The 17,807-nt window shown below is 43.6% G+C and overlaps 1 protein-coding gene across 1 annotated transcript in view; it reads left to right on the top strand.

The window, feature by feature from the left end:
• The first annotated feature begins 628 nt into the window (after positions 1–628).
• The window catches only part of LOC126251526 (surfeit locus protein 6 homolog), an 84,774-nt gene continuing 67,595 nt past the window's right edge, over positions 629–17,807 (top strand). Inside the window, exon 1 of the mRNA XM_049952017.1 lies at positions 629–806. Coding sequence (XP_049807974.1) covers positions 695–806 — 112 coding nt within the window. The 5' untranslated portion in view covers positions 629–694. The remainder of the gene's footprint in view (positions 807–17,807) is intronic.

The raw sequence follows: 17,807 nt of genomic DNA, 5'->3' as shown, positions 1-17,807 counted from the left end.
AATGTAACAGAACGGAAATACTTGACTACGACATCCACCTTATCTTTAGGAGGTCGGATACCATGGGAATCGATTGTATATCCAAGAAATTGGACCTCCACAAAGGTCCATTTTTGCAGGGCTAATAACTAGACCTTGCATACGCAAATGATCAAATATCTTGGCTAAATGTTGTAGATGTTCCGCTTTCGATGCAGACATCAATAAAATGCCGTTTACGTAGACAACAGAAATCCAGATCAGATGTGATTTCAACCATAAAGCGTTGAAATGTCTGGGCCACATTACACTGTCGGAAAGCCATTCTCACAAACCCAAAAAGATCGAAAGGCGCTGTTACAGCCGTTCTGTGTATCTCTTCTGGTGCAACAGAAATTTGATAGTACAGTCACACTGAGTTAATAGTAGAGAATATTTTCTTACCGTGTACGTTGAAAGAAGAGTAACTTGTATGTGTCCCAGTCACATTTTTCCTGCTTTTTTGGCAAAAAATGGGTGTTTAGCTATTGCAATCATATGTACTCGGTTTCTAACCAAAAATCCCTCCAGATGATAACATACGCAGAACGCACAGACATGCAGCAATGTATGTCTGTGGCAGCACGCAATGCCAACTCCAGAGATATTTCTACTCATCCATGTAGTGTTTGTGTTTATGTAGAGGATATGTGCATGCATTGCATAGTTGTTGAATATGAAGGTAAAACGACTTGATGTCCCAGCTCTACGAAAACTGCTTGCGGCCGAAAACAAAGTCGTAATAGATTTATGGAAATGCCTGCCTATTCCGGGACAGTACGTACAAGGTAAGAAATTTGAGATGACGAGAGTTTTCGCAGGAATCTTTAAACTTCAGAAAGCTACAAGTTAACTCCAAAATTCATTAGTAGTCTCTTACTATATATTCAATAGGATGACTGACAGATTTAAAGACTTTTTGCTCCTCAGACACGATCATCCTGCTCAAAGCCCGAGAACATTTCAGTCTACGCGAGTAGACTGTGAGAAGTTACAGGGGGACGAACAATAACAAACATTAACAAGCTAACCTAAAGGTTTTAAGGAATTGAAGCAGGTTACTTCATTAGCTTTTGTACATTGATTAGAAACTTTAACGTAGTTCAGATTGTGCAACAGAGAAGATTTCCTTACGTTTAATGTCTGAACTGCACACTAGGTTTGATATTACAGGGTACAGTAATAACATTATTTATGAATAATGTACAAAACCTTTCCGTTCGTTCACCCGAATATTGCTTACGCTAGAGTCTGATCTTGAAATCTTGTTTGGGGCGACAGACCGAACTGTGTGACACAGCCCGTCAAAAACACAGCCCATTGTCTCCTTTACCCTTATGAGCTTCCCGTTTCCAGTTAATCTCAACATAAATTTTGTAGTTAAAGTAAATAATTTGTAGAAGAAATATGAAGTGTGTAAGAAGTACAGACTATAATCCTTAGAAGTTGGTTTGGGGAAGTCATGATGTTGATCCATTGCAGGTCCTGTGTGGCTGGAAAACAACAAAAAGTATTTCTCACAAGAAAAAAATAATCAGCAGAGAAAGTTACACTTGACTGAAAAGTCTGAGACCTAGTGACGTGGTGCAGCTTGACGAGACCTGTAATCATATTCGTGAGAGTAATATTTTTAATCCCTGTTCTGCCATACAGGGTGAAGTTTTCCACAGCTTGCTTAAATAGTTCATGATGGACACTAGGATAGATCCTTTAAAGGGGCACAGTGTATATCTTTCTCCAGTCTGCGCTTTTGCTCCATCACTAATAACTTCAGTGTTGATGAAATATTAAACACTAATTTTTCTTTTTTATAAAAAAACTAAAACCTATAGTTTAACTGGAAGCTAAAGTCTGAGAAGAGAGACTACATTCAAGTCGTTTTTTTCCATCTTTGATGGGGGAAGAAGATTATAAAAAGGCTGTAAAAACAGCAGAGGAAACATTCAGCTACTAAAAATAGAGGCTCCTTGTTTTGCATGTTTTATTGTCATAAATGACTCGGGTGGACATTTCTGAATCTGCTGTAGTGGACTACCAGTTAAGCTGCTGGAGAAAGCACTATGGAACCTAGTTGTCAAAACAAAATAACGCATGGTTGAACGTGTTTACTAACAAAGAGAATTACAGATTTAGGAGTTAGGAAGTATTGAAAACTTTGATGAAGCCATTCACTTAGTGGTATTGTTAACAATCAGTGTGGTCACTATGTTGTTATACAGTGATGCAAATAAGACTACCACTTATGTAGATATCAGGACCCCAGTGGGAATAAGAAGTTTTGAATCAATAGATTATTCATGTGATTAACACTTTCAAACCTATATTGAAAAGATCTGACCACTGTGGGAAAATAGGAATTTTCAGTGAGGGTTTCACTTCAGAATACATAGTGCATATCAAAAAAGATTGTCACAGTACATTTGTTGACCTAATCAACTTGCAACCAAACTGGGTATAAAGGAATATTCAATACAAGATGTTGGCTTTAACCAATGACCTAGGAAACATACAACAAATGCCATAAATAATGTCTATATCTACATCTTTATTTGGCAGACCTCCATATGGTGCTTTGAAGAGAGTAGCTAGCACCACTACTAACCATTTCCTTTACGGTTCCACTCACAAATAGAGTGAGGGAAAAATAACTGTATAAGAACCTCTGTACGAGCCCCTAAGTTCTCATATTTTATCTTCATGGTTCTTAACATGAAATGTTCATTGATAGCAGTAGCTATAAACATTCTGCAGTCAGCCTCAAATGCATGTTCTCTAAATTTGTGCAATAAAGTAGTGCCTTGCAGAAAGATCCTGCCAGGAATTTCCCTCCAAAGTTCACAAAGCATTTTCATAAAGCTTGCATGCTAATTGAACCTACCGGTAACAAATCAAGCAGTACACCTCTGAATTGCTTCGATGTCTTGCTTTAATTAGACTTAGTGGGTTTCCCAAATATTGAACAGTACCAAGAATGGGTCGCACTAGGGTTTTATATGCTGCATCCATTATGGATGAGCTACACACTCCCAAAATTCTTCTAACAAGACAAAGATCAACCTTTCCCTACTAGCAACCTGATGTGCTCATTCCAGCTCGTATCGGTTTGCAACATTATGCCTAGATATTTAATCAAAGTACCTGCATCAAGCTGCACTCTACTACTGCTGTATTTAAATTGTATGGGACTGTTTCTTCTGCTCATCTTGTTAACTTACATTTTTCTAGATTTAGAGCAAGCTGCCATTCATTAAACCAACTAGAAATTTTGTCGAAGTCATTTTGTATATTTCTAGTCACTTGATGACGGCACCTTTGTGTACGCCACAGTGTCATCAGTAAACAGCTGCAAACTGCTATGCACCCTGTCAGTACGGTCATTTATGTATGTAGAGAATAAAATGAGACGTATCCCACTTCTCTGGAGCACTTTGATGATACCCATGTCTCTGGTGAATATTTGCCGTTGACAACTACTTACTTGGTTCTATTACTTAAAAAGACTTCGAGCCATTCACATATCTAGGAACCTAAACAATATTTTTGGACCTTTGTGTACAGTCTGCAGTGAGGTCCATGTCAAATACTATCCAGAATTCTGGGGATTTGGAATCTCCCTGTTTCCCTCCATCCATGATTTGTAGTATTATAATCAAACTTGTAGTGTGTTCAAGAATTCTGCTGCACACCAATGCTGAGGAAATTGTTCTGTAATTATGTGAGTCAATTCTATTACCTTTATTATCTAAAGGAGTCTCCTGTGCTATTTTCCATTCACGTGGACTTTTCACTGGGTGAGAGATTCATGAAAACTACAGGCTAAGTAAGGGGCCAATGTCACAAAGTATGGAGTGGCTACAATGTGATAAGTAATGATGTTTTGAAACAGTTCAAGCTGCAGATCAGTCTGTCACAACAACCAGTTTTTTTTTAGTTTTACATTTGTTATCTTTGCCAGCAAACAACAAAATTGTGAATATATGCTCTAAAATGTGATGTCACAGCAACCATTATACCATTATATCATAGTATCAATGCATGTCCTAGTACATCAGTCCCCTTTTGTTTGGGCTTCTGTCACAGTCTGTACAAGACTACTGTATAATGATGGTAGACTTTGCAGAGAACACTTCTGTTGCCCAGGCTGTTCATTTATTTATTTGCATTTTCTTTCAATGGAGCCATCATCTGCATGTACATCTATACTCTGCAAACCACTGAGAGACGCGTGGCAGAGGGGATGTCCCATTGTGCTAGTTATTATGGTTTCTTCATGTTCCATTCACGTATGGAGTGTGGGAAGGATGATTATTTGAATGCCTCTGTGCATGTAATAATTATTCTAACCTTATCTTTACAATCTTATCATTCCATTTCATATCCCTAGAAAGTGTTACACCCAATTATTTGTATGCATTGCCAATTCCAACAGTGACCAGTTGATATTATAGTCATACGATAGTACATTCTTTTGTTGTATGAAGTGCACAGTTTTACATTGAAGTGCCAAAGAAACTGGTATAGGCATGCATATTCAAATACAGAGGTATGTAAACAGGCAGAATACAGCAGTGCAGTCAGCAACACCTGTATAAGACAACAAATGTCTGGTGCAGTTGTTAAATTGGTTACTGCTGCTACAGTCGCAAGTTATCAAGATGTGAGTGAGTTTGAATGTGGTGTTATAGTCAGCACATGAGCGAAGGGACACCGAATTTCTGAAGTGGTGATGAAGTGGAGATTTTCCTGTATGACCATTTCACAAGTGTGCCGTGAATATCAGGAATCCAGTAAAACATCAGATCTCCAACATCGCTGCAGCTTCAGATCTCCAACATCGCTGCAGCTAGAAAAAGATCCTGCAAGAACGGGACCAGTGATGACTGAACAGAATTGTTCAATATTACAGAAATGCAACACTTCTGCAAATTTCAGTGCTGGACCCTTAATAAGTGTCAGTGTGTAAACCATTCAATGAAACAACATTGCTATGGGCTTACAGAGCTGAAGGCCCACTGGTGTACCCTTGATGACTGCATGACACAAAGCTTTATGCCTCGCCTGAGCCTGTCAACACCGACATCCTCCGATCTTCCCAAGTGGGCTCACCACTCTTTGGCGGGTTCGTGCTTGGCTACCACAGGGCCCCAGCCTTTGCAGCATTTTTTCCCTTCTGTGCTGCATGTCTATCCTCTTGCTATGCTTTTCCCCTCACTTGGGGAACATGTCTGGGACGTTACTGAGAATGTTCTGCATTGTCTGTTGCTGACATAAGAACAGTCTCACCTTTGTTTTTCGCTCCCTTTTCCTTTCTTTGTTTCCCTTCTCCTCTTATTTCTCCACTTCTCAGTTTGAGGTTCCTCTTTTTCTTATTCCTCTCTGTGCGCTCCTGAAGGCCGGCTCAATTGTCTGATGTGTAACAGGTGACTGGGCAACGCATGATTCCGAGCCCCAGGTTGACAGATAGGGTTTGCACGTACTCCAGGTACAGGCCAGACCCACAGATGGATGATTGCCAGAGCTGCAACCTTCTAAATTACCGATTGGTCCCTCTGTCAGGTGTTATGGAGGTGTGAACAATCACGTAAGGTGGGTGTGCGCTGTTGTGAAGGGCCCCCCCAGTTGGAAGGAGTGTGCCATCAGAGGCAGTGGCAATCGTGGGGGATTCTCTCGCAGTGAGTTAATCATCTTCCCAATCAACGTCTACGAAACGTAAATGTAATGAGGCTAATGATTCAAAGACCCTTCCCACCGCACCACGGTTCCTCATGGTCTCACATACTGAAGACGGTCAGTCCTTCGCCACGGTAAATCCAATTGTTATTCAGAAAGGTGTTGATGCAATTGCCAGCCCTGTGAAATCCTTCTCTTTTTTATGGAATGGTACTTTGCTTTTGGAGACTACTTCTGGTTCTCAAGCACAAGAACTGCTTGCTCCCTCGCTTCTCCATGACTACCCTGTTCGTGTCGAGGCCCATAGAACTTTGAATTCTTCCCTTCGTGTAATTTACACCAGGCTGCTCAAAGGTCCAACAGAGGCCGGAATCCAATCTTACCTCTCTGATCAGGGCATCATAGCCATCCATCATGTAATGCAAAAGGGTAGATCCCTCCTTAGTGCCCACCCGCACTCTTTTTCTCACCTTTGATAAAGTGGTGCTTCCGTACTAGATCAAAGCAGGCTATGATATTATGTGCTGCTACCAGTGTCATCGTTTCAACCACACTAGAACATCTTGTCGACACCCAGCCAAATGTGTCATCTGTTGTACGGATGCGCACAAGGGCAATTGTCCACCTCCTCCTCCCTTCTGTATCAACTGCAATGGCGGCCATGACGTCTCCTCTCGAGATTGTCCCATGTATCTTGATGAGTGGGCTGTCCAGAAGATCCAGATAAATGAAAAAGTTCCTTACCCAGTAGGTCGCTGGCTAGTTGCAAATCCTGCATTCTCCCGTCCGGCACCTATAGTTCTCGCTACATGAAGGACATGGCCACGCGGATGTGCATCCTCCAATTCAGCTCTGAGGTTGTGAAACTGCCCAGTGTCAAGGTACCATCACAATGTCCAGCTGTGCAACAAGCCGTCAAACTCTTGCCTCAAGGGGCAAAGCTACCAGTAGGCTGGATAGGACAGGAGTAGTATTCCCATGAAGACTTTCTCTGTCCCTCCGGCCAAACAACACCGGAATATTCCTCCAACCAGAAAGGCTCGAAGAAGTCCACCAAAGGCAAACGGTCTTCTCCTTCGCCAACTCGAAGATTGTCTTCAACGGTGTTGCTACGTGATAACGTTAGCCTGGCCAGCCTCTGTGTCACCAGATCACACCACGAACCATTTCTCAGCGGTGGACACCATGGAGCAGGATCCTCCTCCTGTGCCCTGTAGTAGTGACTCTTCACCAGCTGTCACTCGGCACCTGCTTTTAGTTTCACAGCATCCGCTTGTACTCTGCCTTCAGAGAACGAAATTGCGCCCGCATGACCACTTTGAGCTTTCACATTTCCTAATGATTCGTTTTGACCTTCCCCCACCCCCCACCCCCGCCTGAGGTTGGCATTCCGTCTCATGGGGGTGTCATGCTGCTTTTACAGGATGGCATTCATAGTCAACCCATCTCCCTGACTATGTATCTTCAAGCTGTTACAGTTCGCCTTTTCCTTCCCCACCTGTACCCTCTGTACCATTATGTCCCTCAGTCATTTGATGTCACCAGAGCACACTTGCTTCAGCTTATTGGGCAGCTACCTCCCCCATTTTTTCTACTCGGTGACTTTAATGCACGTCATCCCCTTTGGGATTCTCCCAGAGCCTGTCAAAGAGGTGCCCTCTTGGCTGATCGTCTTAGATAACTCGACCTTTTCTGCCTTAACACTGGAGCACCCACATTTCTTTCTGACTCCTCGCTCATCTGTTCCCATTTGGACCTATCCTTCTGCACTGCCCAGCTTGCCCATCGTCTTGAGTAGTCCGTTCTTTCTGACCCTACTCGAGCGACCATTTCCCATGTGCTATCTGTTTGCTGACTCCTACTCCATCCGCGTGCACACCCAAATGGCAACTTACTGAGGCTGACTGACAGCTTTACTCTTCCCTGGCGACCTTCAAAGAACAAGATTTTCCCACTTGTGATGACCAGGTAGAATATCTCACAAAAGTTATCCTTACTGCTGCAGAACGTTCCATTCCTCGCACTTCCTCTTTACCATGTTGTGCCCCAATCCCTTGGTGGACTGAGGCATGCCGTGGTGCAGTTTGCACACAGAGATGTGCTCTCCGCGTTTTTAACCATCATCCTACGGTGGTGAACTGCATTCATTATAAACAGATGCGTACAAAGTGTCATCGTGTTCTTCAAGGCAGCAAAAAAGCTAGCTGGATCTCATTCACTAGTTCTTTTAACAGTCCCCCCCCCCCCCTGACCCCCCCCCCCCTTCCTCTGTCATGTGGGCCAACCTCTGACTGCTCTCTGCGACCAAGACCCATCCCCCAGTTTCCGACCTGACAGTGCAGACGTTGTCCTCATGGACCTATTGCTATCTCCAACACCTTGGGCTGCCATTTTGCAGAAGTTTTAGAACTCTTCCCACTATCACCCTGTTTCCTCCATTGGAAACGAGCAGAGGAGGCTTGAGCGATACCCTTCTCTTCTCCGAATCCTGAGTGCTACAATGCCGTCTTTACTGTGAGGGAGCTAGATCATGCTCTCAGTTCATCCCGATCCTCTGCCCCAGGGCCAGACGCCATCCACATTCAGATGTTGCGGCACCTTTCTCTCCGGGCAAGCACTTTCTGTTTAACATGTACAATCGCATCTGGGCAGAGGGCACATTTCCCGGACGCTGGCATGAAGCCACCGTCATACCCATACCTAAGCCTGGTTAGGACAAAAACCTTCCTTCTAGCTACCACCTCATCTCTATTAGCAGCTGCATTTGCAAGGTGATGGAATGTACGATTCATGGACGGCTGGTATGGTGGCTCGAGTCTTGCAATTTACTGACGAATGCACAGTGTGGATTTTGAGCACAGCATTCTGCAGCTGACTATCTCTTTACTTTGTCCACCCATGTCATGAATGGTTTTCTGCGGAACTCCCAGACTGTGGCTATGTTTTTCAATTTGGAGAAGGCCTGCGACACCTGCTGGAGAACTGGTATCCGTACTCTGTACATGTGGGACTTCTGTGGCCATCAGCCCTGTTTCCTTCAGGCATTTTTAAAAAACCGCATTTTCAAGGTGCGTGTGGGTTCTGCCTTGTCGGCACCTTTATCCAGGAAAACAGTGTGCCTCAGGGTTCTGTCTTGAGTGTAGTCCTCTTTGCTATCGCCATTAACCCTATACTGGCCTGTCCCCCACCGAGCATCTTCGGCTTCATTTTTCTTGATTATTTTTCCATCTATTGCATTTCTCCACAGACCTGTCTCACTGAGTGGCGTCTTCAGTGATGTCTTGATTGTCTTTACTCCTAGAGCATTGACAATGGCTTTCGCTTTTCCACTGACAAAACTGTCTATAAATTTCCGGTGATGCAATTGGTTTCTCCCACCACCTTTGCATCTTGAGCCTTTTGCCCGTCCATTCGTAAAACTACGAAATTATGGGGGACCATGATTGATAGGAAACTCTCGTCGTCCTCCCATGCGTCTTTCCTGGCAGCCTGCTGTATACGGTTCCTCAATGTCCTACGTGTCCTCAATGGTACTTCCTGGGGTTCCAGTCAAACCACCCTATTCTGTTTGTTACCGGTCCCTTGTCCTTTCGAAACTCGACTACAGGTGCTTTGTTTATGCTTCTGCATGTCCATCCATCTTACGCCATCTCAACACTATCCACCATCATGGCATCCGTTTGGTCACGGGCACCTTTTACAGTAGCCCGGTTGAGATTCTGTGTGCTGAAACTGCTGAACTATCACTGTCCTACCGCCGTGACTTTCTTTTCAGCAGGTATGCATGCCGTTTGTGTGCCATGCGTGGCCACCCATCCTATGCCTCCTATTTAGATGATTCCTTTGATTGCCATTATGGGGCACATCCATCTTCACTGTTATCTCTTGGAGTCTGCTTTCGTCACTTTCTACGGTGGCTTAACTTCACACTACCTGCACCTTTTCCAGTGAGTGTGAACCCTTCACCACCTTGGCTTTGTGTAGCAGCCCATGTTAACCTTGGCCTTCATTAGCTTCCTAAGGACGCTACTCCATCCTCGGTCTATCGCCTTCAGTTTCACGACCTTCACATGGAACTTCATGATAGTACCTTTGTATACACTGATGGCTCTCGGACTGACCATGGGGTCAGGTGTGCCTTCGTCATTGGCACCCGTGTCTTTCGATATCGGCTTCTGGAACACTGCTCAGTATTTACAGCTGAGGTCTTCGCCCTGTATCAGGCCATGGAGTACATCCAGCGACACAGCGTTTTAGATTGTATCCTTTGCTTAGACTCACTCAGTGCCCTTCAGAGTCTATGTGCACTGCACACCACCCATCCCTTAGTGCAGTGGGTCCAGGAAAACTGTCACTTGCTCACTCTTGGTGGTGCCAGTGTGATGTTTCTGTGGGTTCCTGGTCATGTCGGTCTGCCAGGAAATGAGGCTGCTGATGCTGCTGCCACGGCTGCAGTCCTCACTGGCGAGTTTCTATATTCCCTCCGATGATCTCTGTGTTGCCATCTGTCAGAAGGTGGTGTCCCTTTGGCATTGTCCTTGCTTCATGGGAATAAGTTCCGGCTTATTAAGTCTGTTCCAGTGGCTTGGATGACCTCCTCATCTTGGCCGTGACCGCCTCTTGCCTATTGAGCAATGCCTTTTTAGCAAGTGGTGCTACCCCACCACTTTGATTGCGCCCAAGTTTTAACTGTCCGCCACTTCCTGATGGACTACCCAGTTTTTAACTGTTAACATTCCCGCTTTGGTTTGCCTTACATTCCCGCTTTGGTTTGCCATCTGAGTTCTCGGCCCTTTTAGCAAATGACGTGCGGGCTGTTGGCCACGTTTTACTTATTATCGGCCAAAGGAATGTGGTGAAGGCAATTTAATTTTTAATTCTGGACCTCTGTTTCTGTATGGTGTCTTTTTTTTTAGCCCTTTTCCATGTGCCTGTTTTTAGCCGTCTTCTATTATGTTCATTGGGACTGACCTATAGTTGTTTTTTAACTCATCTCTTATAGGTTTGACTTGGCTGCGTATGACCCCAGTTGTTTTTTGTGCCCTAAAGCAAAGCAAAACCAAATCAAACCACAAACTGACATTGGAATGTTGATGACTGGAAACATGTTGCCGGGTTGGACGAGTCTCATTTCAAATTGTATCGAGCGGATAGATGTGTACGGGTATGGACACAACCTTATGAACCCATGGACCCTGTGTGTCAGCAGGGGACTGTTCGAGCTGGTGGAGGTTCTGTAATGGTGTGGGGCATGTGCAGTTGGAGTGATATGGGACTCCTGATACATCTAGATACAACTCTGACAGGCGACACATACGTAAACTTCCTGTCTGATCACCTGCATCCATTTATGTTCATTGTGAATTCCAATGGACTTGGACAATTTCAGCAGGACAATGCGACACCCCACATCCAGAATTGCTACAGAGTGGCTCCAGGAACACTCTTCTGAGTTTAAACACTTCTGCTGCCACAAAACTCCCCAGACGTGAACATTATTGAGCATATCTGGGATGCCTTGCAACATTGTGTTCAAAAGCTATCTCCACCCCCTCATACTCTTATGGATTTATGGACAGCCCTGCAGGATTCATGGTGTCAGTTCCCTCCAGCACTACTTGAGACATCAGTCGAGTCCATGCCATGTCGTGCTCTGGCTCTTCTGTGTGTTCGTGGAGGTAGGTGTACCAGTTTCTTTGGCTCTTCAGTGTACATTTTGAAACATTTAAACCAAGTTGCCAATCTCTGCACCACTTTGAAATGTTATCAGGATTTGACTGAATGTTTATGCAGCTTCTTTCAGATATTACTTAACTATAGACAACTACATCATCTGCAGAAAGTCTGAGGTTACTGTTAATATTGTCTGCAAGGTCATCAATATACAGCATGAACAGCAAGGGTCCCAACACAATTTCCTGGGGCACACCCAAAGTTATTTCTACATCTCATGATGACTGTTCATCCAGGATGACATGCTGTGTCCTCCCTAACAAAAAGTCCTCAATCCAATCGCAAATTTCACTTGAGGTACAGTATAATAGAACTTTTGACAGTAAACATAGGTGTGGTGCTGAATCAAATGCTTTTTGAAAATCAAGAAATACATCTATCTGACTGCCTTCATCCAAAGCTTACAGTATGACATGTGAGAAAAGTAGGAGTTGGATTTTGCATGATCGTTATCAGAATCCATGCTGGTTGGCATGGAAGAGGTCATTCCGTTCAAGATAGCTCACTTTGTTTGAGCTCAGAATATGTTCCAAGATACTACAACAAATTGATGTCAAGGATATTGTATGGTATTTCTGTGGATCACTTTGATACTATTCTTGTAGACCGGTGTTACCTGTGCCTTCTTCCAGCTACTGGGCACAGTTTTTTGTTCGAGGGTTCTATGATAGATTATAATTAGAAGAGGGGCTAACTCGGCCACAAATTCAGTATAGAATCTGATAGGGATTTCGTCAGCCCCAGGAATTTTGTTCAGTTTTAATGATTTCAGCTGTTTCTTGACACCACTGAACCTAATACTTATGTCATTCATCTTTTCAGTGGTACAAGCATTAAATTGGGAAATTCTCCTGGGTTTCCCCTTGTAAAGAAACATTTGAAAATGGAGTTAACAGTTTCAGATTTTGATTTGCTGCCCTCAATTTCAGTTTCTGTCTTGTTCACCAGGGACTGCACACTAACTTTGCTGTCACTGACAGCCTTTACATATGACCAGAATTGTGGTTGGTTTTCATGAAATTTCATTTGACAATACTCTGCTACGATAGTTGAAGACATCACGAATTTCTCTATAATAGCCAAAAATCAAACAATGGAAAAACCAAGAGGAATCTCCTGGCTGTCAGTTAATTCCATCTCCAAACATTGCCACAGTGACCCCATTCCAGAAATCCAGCAAGACTGGATAGCCAGTATTCAAATCCTTAGGCCCATCCCAGAATCTCTCCCCAGAATCCATCTCTCTGCACACCCTTACCACTGCCCGCACTCCTACCTTCTACATGCTTTCCTAAAGTCCATAAACCTAACCACCCAGGATGCTCCATTGTGGCCAGTTACTGTACCCCCACTGAGAGAATCTTTGCTGTCAGAGACCAAAACCTTCAACCTATTACCCAGAACCTAACCTTCTATATAAAGGATACCAATCATTTCCTCCACCGACTCTCCACAGTTCCTGTCCCTTTACCACACGGTGCCCTGCTCGTTACTATTGATGGCACCTACCTGTACACTAACATTCCTAATGGCATTGGTCCTACTGTTATTGAACACTACCTTTCCCAATTCCCGACTGATTCCAAAAGAACAACCTCCTTCCTAGTCACCATGACCATATCATCACCCACAATTACTTCTCCTTCGAAAGCATTACCTACAAACAAATCCGTAGTACGGCTATGGGCACTCGTGTGGAAGCATTACCTATGAACAAATCCGTAGTACGGCTGGCACTCGTATGGCACCATCCTATGCCAACCTATTCGTGGGCCGTCTAGAGGAATCTTCCTGAAAACCCAGAATCCTAAACCCTTCACCTGGTTTAGATTCACTGATGACATATTTGCTATCGGGATCGAAGGTGAGGACACATTCCTCTAGGATGTCATCAACTTCTCCCCATTTGTTTCACTTGTTCCTACTCAACCCAACAAGCCACCTTCCTAGATCTTGACCTCCACCTCAAATATGGCTGCATCAGTACCTCTGTCCGTATCAAACCTACTAACCACCAGCAATACCTCCACTTTGACAGCTGCTACCCATTCCATACCAAAAAGTCCCTTCCATACAGCCTATCCACCCTTGGTCGTCACATCTGCAGTGACAAGCAGTCCCTCTTGAAATATACCGAGGGTCTCACTAAAGCCTTCACTGATCGTAACTATCCTCCCAACCTTGTACAAAAACAAGGCTCCCGTGCCTTACCCTTCCAGTCTCCAAACACCTCCCAAAGTCTCACTGTCCGGCCACAGAGGAGCATTTCCCTCATAACTCAGTACCACCCAGGACTAGAGCAGCTGAATTACATTCTCTTCCAGGGTTTTGATTAACTCTCATTGTCCCTGAAATGAGAAATGTCATGCCCACTATCCTTCCCACCCCTCCCACAGTGGTATTCTGCCGTCTATCGAACTCACACAATATACTCGTCTATCCTTACACAACACCTGCTCCCAATCCCTTACCTCGTGGCTCCTACCCCTGTAATAGACCTAGTTACATGACCTGTCCCATACACCCTCCCACTACCACCACCTACTCCAGCCTGGTCACTAACATCACCTATCCCATCAAAGGCAGGGCTACCTGTGAAACCAGGCATGTAATCTACAAGCTAAGCTGCAGCCGCTGTGCTGCATTCTGTGTAGGCATCACAACCAACAAGCTGTCTGTCCACAGGAATGGCCACCGCCAAACTGCGGTCAAGAAACAAGTGGACCACCCTGTCACTAAACATGCTGCCAAACATATCATTCATTTCAATGACCCGAACCCACACAATATACTCATCCATCCTTACACAACACCAGCTCCCAATCCCTTAACTTATGGATCCTTCCCACCAACACCAGCTTTTCTTAATTGTGCAAGTGCGAACTTTCACTGCAATACATCCTATGTTCCTGTAACCCTCCTGGCATCAACCTTTGTTAATCACTGTGCTTAGCCATCCAGCCCCTTCCCTGTTCCCATTCCAGCGGTACATAGCCATTATTCCACCATTACACCCAGACTTTATTTCGCTCCTTTTCTGCTACTTCCCCTCCTCCCCACCTCTCCCTTGCCCTCTGTCTAACCTGCAGTGCTTCACTGCCCGCCATCCCCACCATACTATCCCTCCCTCTCCCCGCCCCAGCCTCTTCCTTACCCCTACCCAGTCACCACTTCCATCTTGCACTGGTGCTGCTGCTCGCAGTGTGGTTACAGTTGCCTGAGACTGCAGTCGTGCGTGCGCACGTGCTCCTGTGTGTGTGTGCGTGCGTGTGTGTGTGTGTGTGTGTGTGTGTGTGTGTGTGTGTGTGTGTGTGTGTGTGTGTGTTGTTGATGAATGTGTTAGTGGCCGAAAGTTTTAATTGTGAGAGTCTTTTTGTTGTGCCTATCTGCGACTCAGCATCTCCGCTATATAGTGCAAGCAACTTTCATTTTCATGATATTGTCTCTTAATAGCCAAATGCATTTCATTCAGCATCTCTCTATCTATACACATACGCTCTGTTTTATACATGTTATGCTGTAATCTCCATTCTGTCAGAAGTTTCTTAACATTGACTGTCTACCATGCAGGTTTCCTCCCATTGTGAACTGTTCTACTGGATATATATCAATCCAGTGCATGCTCAACTATTCTTTTAAACTTCAGCCATTAGTTCCTTGACATGAAAGATTCAAGTTCCTCATTGAGATATGATAATATTGATTTTTTAAATCCAGTTTACTAAACATATATACCTTTATGCTTGTTTTAGTTGTTCTCTGTGTTAATCATTGTTGTCACATCCTCACCATGGGCACTGATTCCAGTTTCAACGTGGGCATAATCAAAGAGGTCAGTGCTATTTGGTGCCATTAGATCCAGTGTATTACCATCATGAGTGGGGTTCTGAACTATCTGGTCTAGGTAGTTTTCAGAGAAGGCATTAATAATGTTTCACAGGATGTCTTATCATGCCCACCACTAACAAAAGGTAATTTTTCCAATTAATCATTGGTTTATTAAAGTTTCCATTGATGATTGCAGTATAATTGTGGAACTCACGTACAAGTGAACTGAAGTTTTGTCTGAAGTTTTTAGTTGCATCAAGAGATGAGTCTGGTGGTCGATAGAAGGATCCAATTACCATTTTATGCACACCCCTGATACTCAAGTCTTGCCCAAACAACCTCACATGCAGCTTCAGTTTGAGTGTTTCTTTTCTACTGCAACAAATACACCATCTCCATTTCCATTTGCGTATCCTTTCTATATACACTTAAATTTTCCCCAAAAATCTCACTGCTATCAATGTAAGGTTTCAACCAGCAGCTTCCTGCACCTAGTATTAAGTGGGGCTTCACTGGTTTTCATGAGCACTTCAAACTCGGGCACTTTGTTGCAAATGCTTTGACAGTTAACCATTGGCCTTTTAACTATCTGAACTGTGGGAGACATTTCTGTTGATCTTACACTGATACTTCTCAGTTTCCTACAGCTAAAATAATCTGGATTTGATGAATAGACATTTAATCTAAAAAGCCCTTGTTTGCACCCCACACACTATCAGCTATCTGAGTAGCAGCCTATGACATGTAGTGTATATCTGACCCATTTAGGGGGACCCCACAGTCCTTATCCTTGTCACGTAAGTCCAAGAAGTTGCAGCCTAGCTTGCCGCAGAACTTTCAAGGCCCCTGGTTCAGTCCTTCCATTTGACTTAAAGAACAAAAGGGCCACAATCGTTTCTGGAAACAACGCTGCAAATTGTGAGCTTTGTTGAAACTCCATGCACAGAGGTGGTCTTGAACCTCCTCTGCCAGTCACTGGAATGATCCAGGTATTACCATGGAGCCCAGATGATGGGCATCATATTTTTTAACATGCACCGCAGTCTGCAGTTGGTTGCACCTTGTTCCCTCAGTGGCTGCTGGAATAACCTCTTCAACAATTGAATGAGGCCCCCAGGCATGCACACTGAGTGCACCTGGTGTCCTTTACCTTCCCTTGCTGCCATTTCCCTAAGGTGCACCATCATTTGCCATACATTTGAACTGCTGACAATTAATAGACCCCTACCCTACCTTTGCTTCCTCTTGACACTGGACAACACAGGTTTCCCCAAAACAGGTGAAGTGAGACCCACTGGCTCAGTTTCAGTGAAAGACAGCATCTCAAACTTGTTTGTTAGGGCGATCAGTACACCACCCTGAGTCCTCTATGGTCCCCATCCTCCCTGTACAAATGCCGAGATCTACCATTGACATGCCACTCACAGTCAAGTGATTGTTTAATGACATATCCTGTACTTTCCACAGAGGAGACAGGTTCCACAGGAGAGGATCGTACTTGAGGTGCCTCTGGTGCCGGTGTCACAGATACATGACTCTCAGGAGTTCGTCCAACACACTGATTCACAACAGCTGCCAATCATTTGACAGTAGTCAGGGTGATTTCCAGCTACTTACAAATGTCAACCACCCCATCCCAGGTTCAAGAACAGCAGTCACAGTGGGGTTGCATTTTGGCTGGTGCAATTTATCATAGGACAGTGAAAAAATAACTTTAAATGAACCCTGCTGATTATCTTTTAATCTTTTTCAAACATAAAAAAATAGTATGACAATAATTGTACTTAGAAAATGTGTTATATACTGCAATTGTTGCGTCTCTAGTTATTGCTTTACAGCCGATATGCTACTGTTTCATATTAGAATCAATGTCTTAAAAATTTGTTAAATATAAAGAATTTTCTGTCAGGAAAGATTTTAATTTTGTGTTACAAACAGTCTCTTTAGATTTTCTTAGAGAATTTCATAGTATGTTAAACCAAATCAAACCATTAATACAAGGGCTTCTGCCTCTCAGTTTTAATGTTGTTGTTTTCTGGAAATTGGAAATCGTTAAATTTTGTCCTGGTCTTGTGATCATGTACATCACTGCACTTCATAAATTTGTTGGTTGTTTCATAAAAAAGTAACAAATTTAAATACATATAAAGGATATGTTATTAGGTATTTGTGCTGCACGAACAATTGACAACAGGAATCTCTATCTCGTGGATAAGTCTTGTTGCTCTTTTCTGTAACAGCTATATTCTTTTGAAATGGACATCAGTTTTGCAGTTCTATAGTTTGCCTCACAGTTAACAAAGGGGTAAATTCTTCAATATTATACTATTCTCACATTTGTCTAGAAACTATATTTGAAAGGTGGTTAAAGAGATATAAGGAACTTCTGATTTTTGCCACATACAAAATTAATGTGGTTTGTTCCCACTCTTCTGTTGTTGAGATTTTACATACATTATTCACATGAAAATCTTTTGCAAGCAATAGCTATGTTGGTGTGCAACCCTTTGTCTGTCTTGGACAGTGTATACCCAATTGCACTATTTGAGATTGTGAAA

This window comes from Schistocerca nitens, chromosome 4, assembly GCF_023898315.1.
Source record: "Schistocerca nitens isolate TAMUIC-IGC-003100 chromosome 4, iqSchNite1.1, whole genome shotgun sequence".
Taxonomy (NCBI): Eukaryota; Metazoa; Arthropoda; class Insecta; order Orthoptera; family Acrididae; genus Schistocerca; species Schistocerca nitens.
This window is presented reverse-complemented; position numbering and strand designations above follow the sequence as displayed.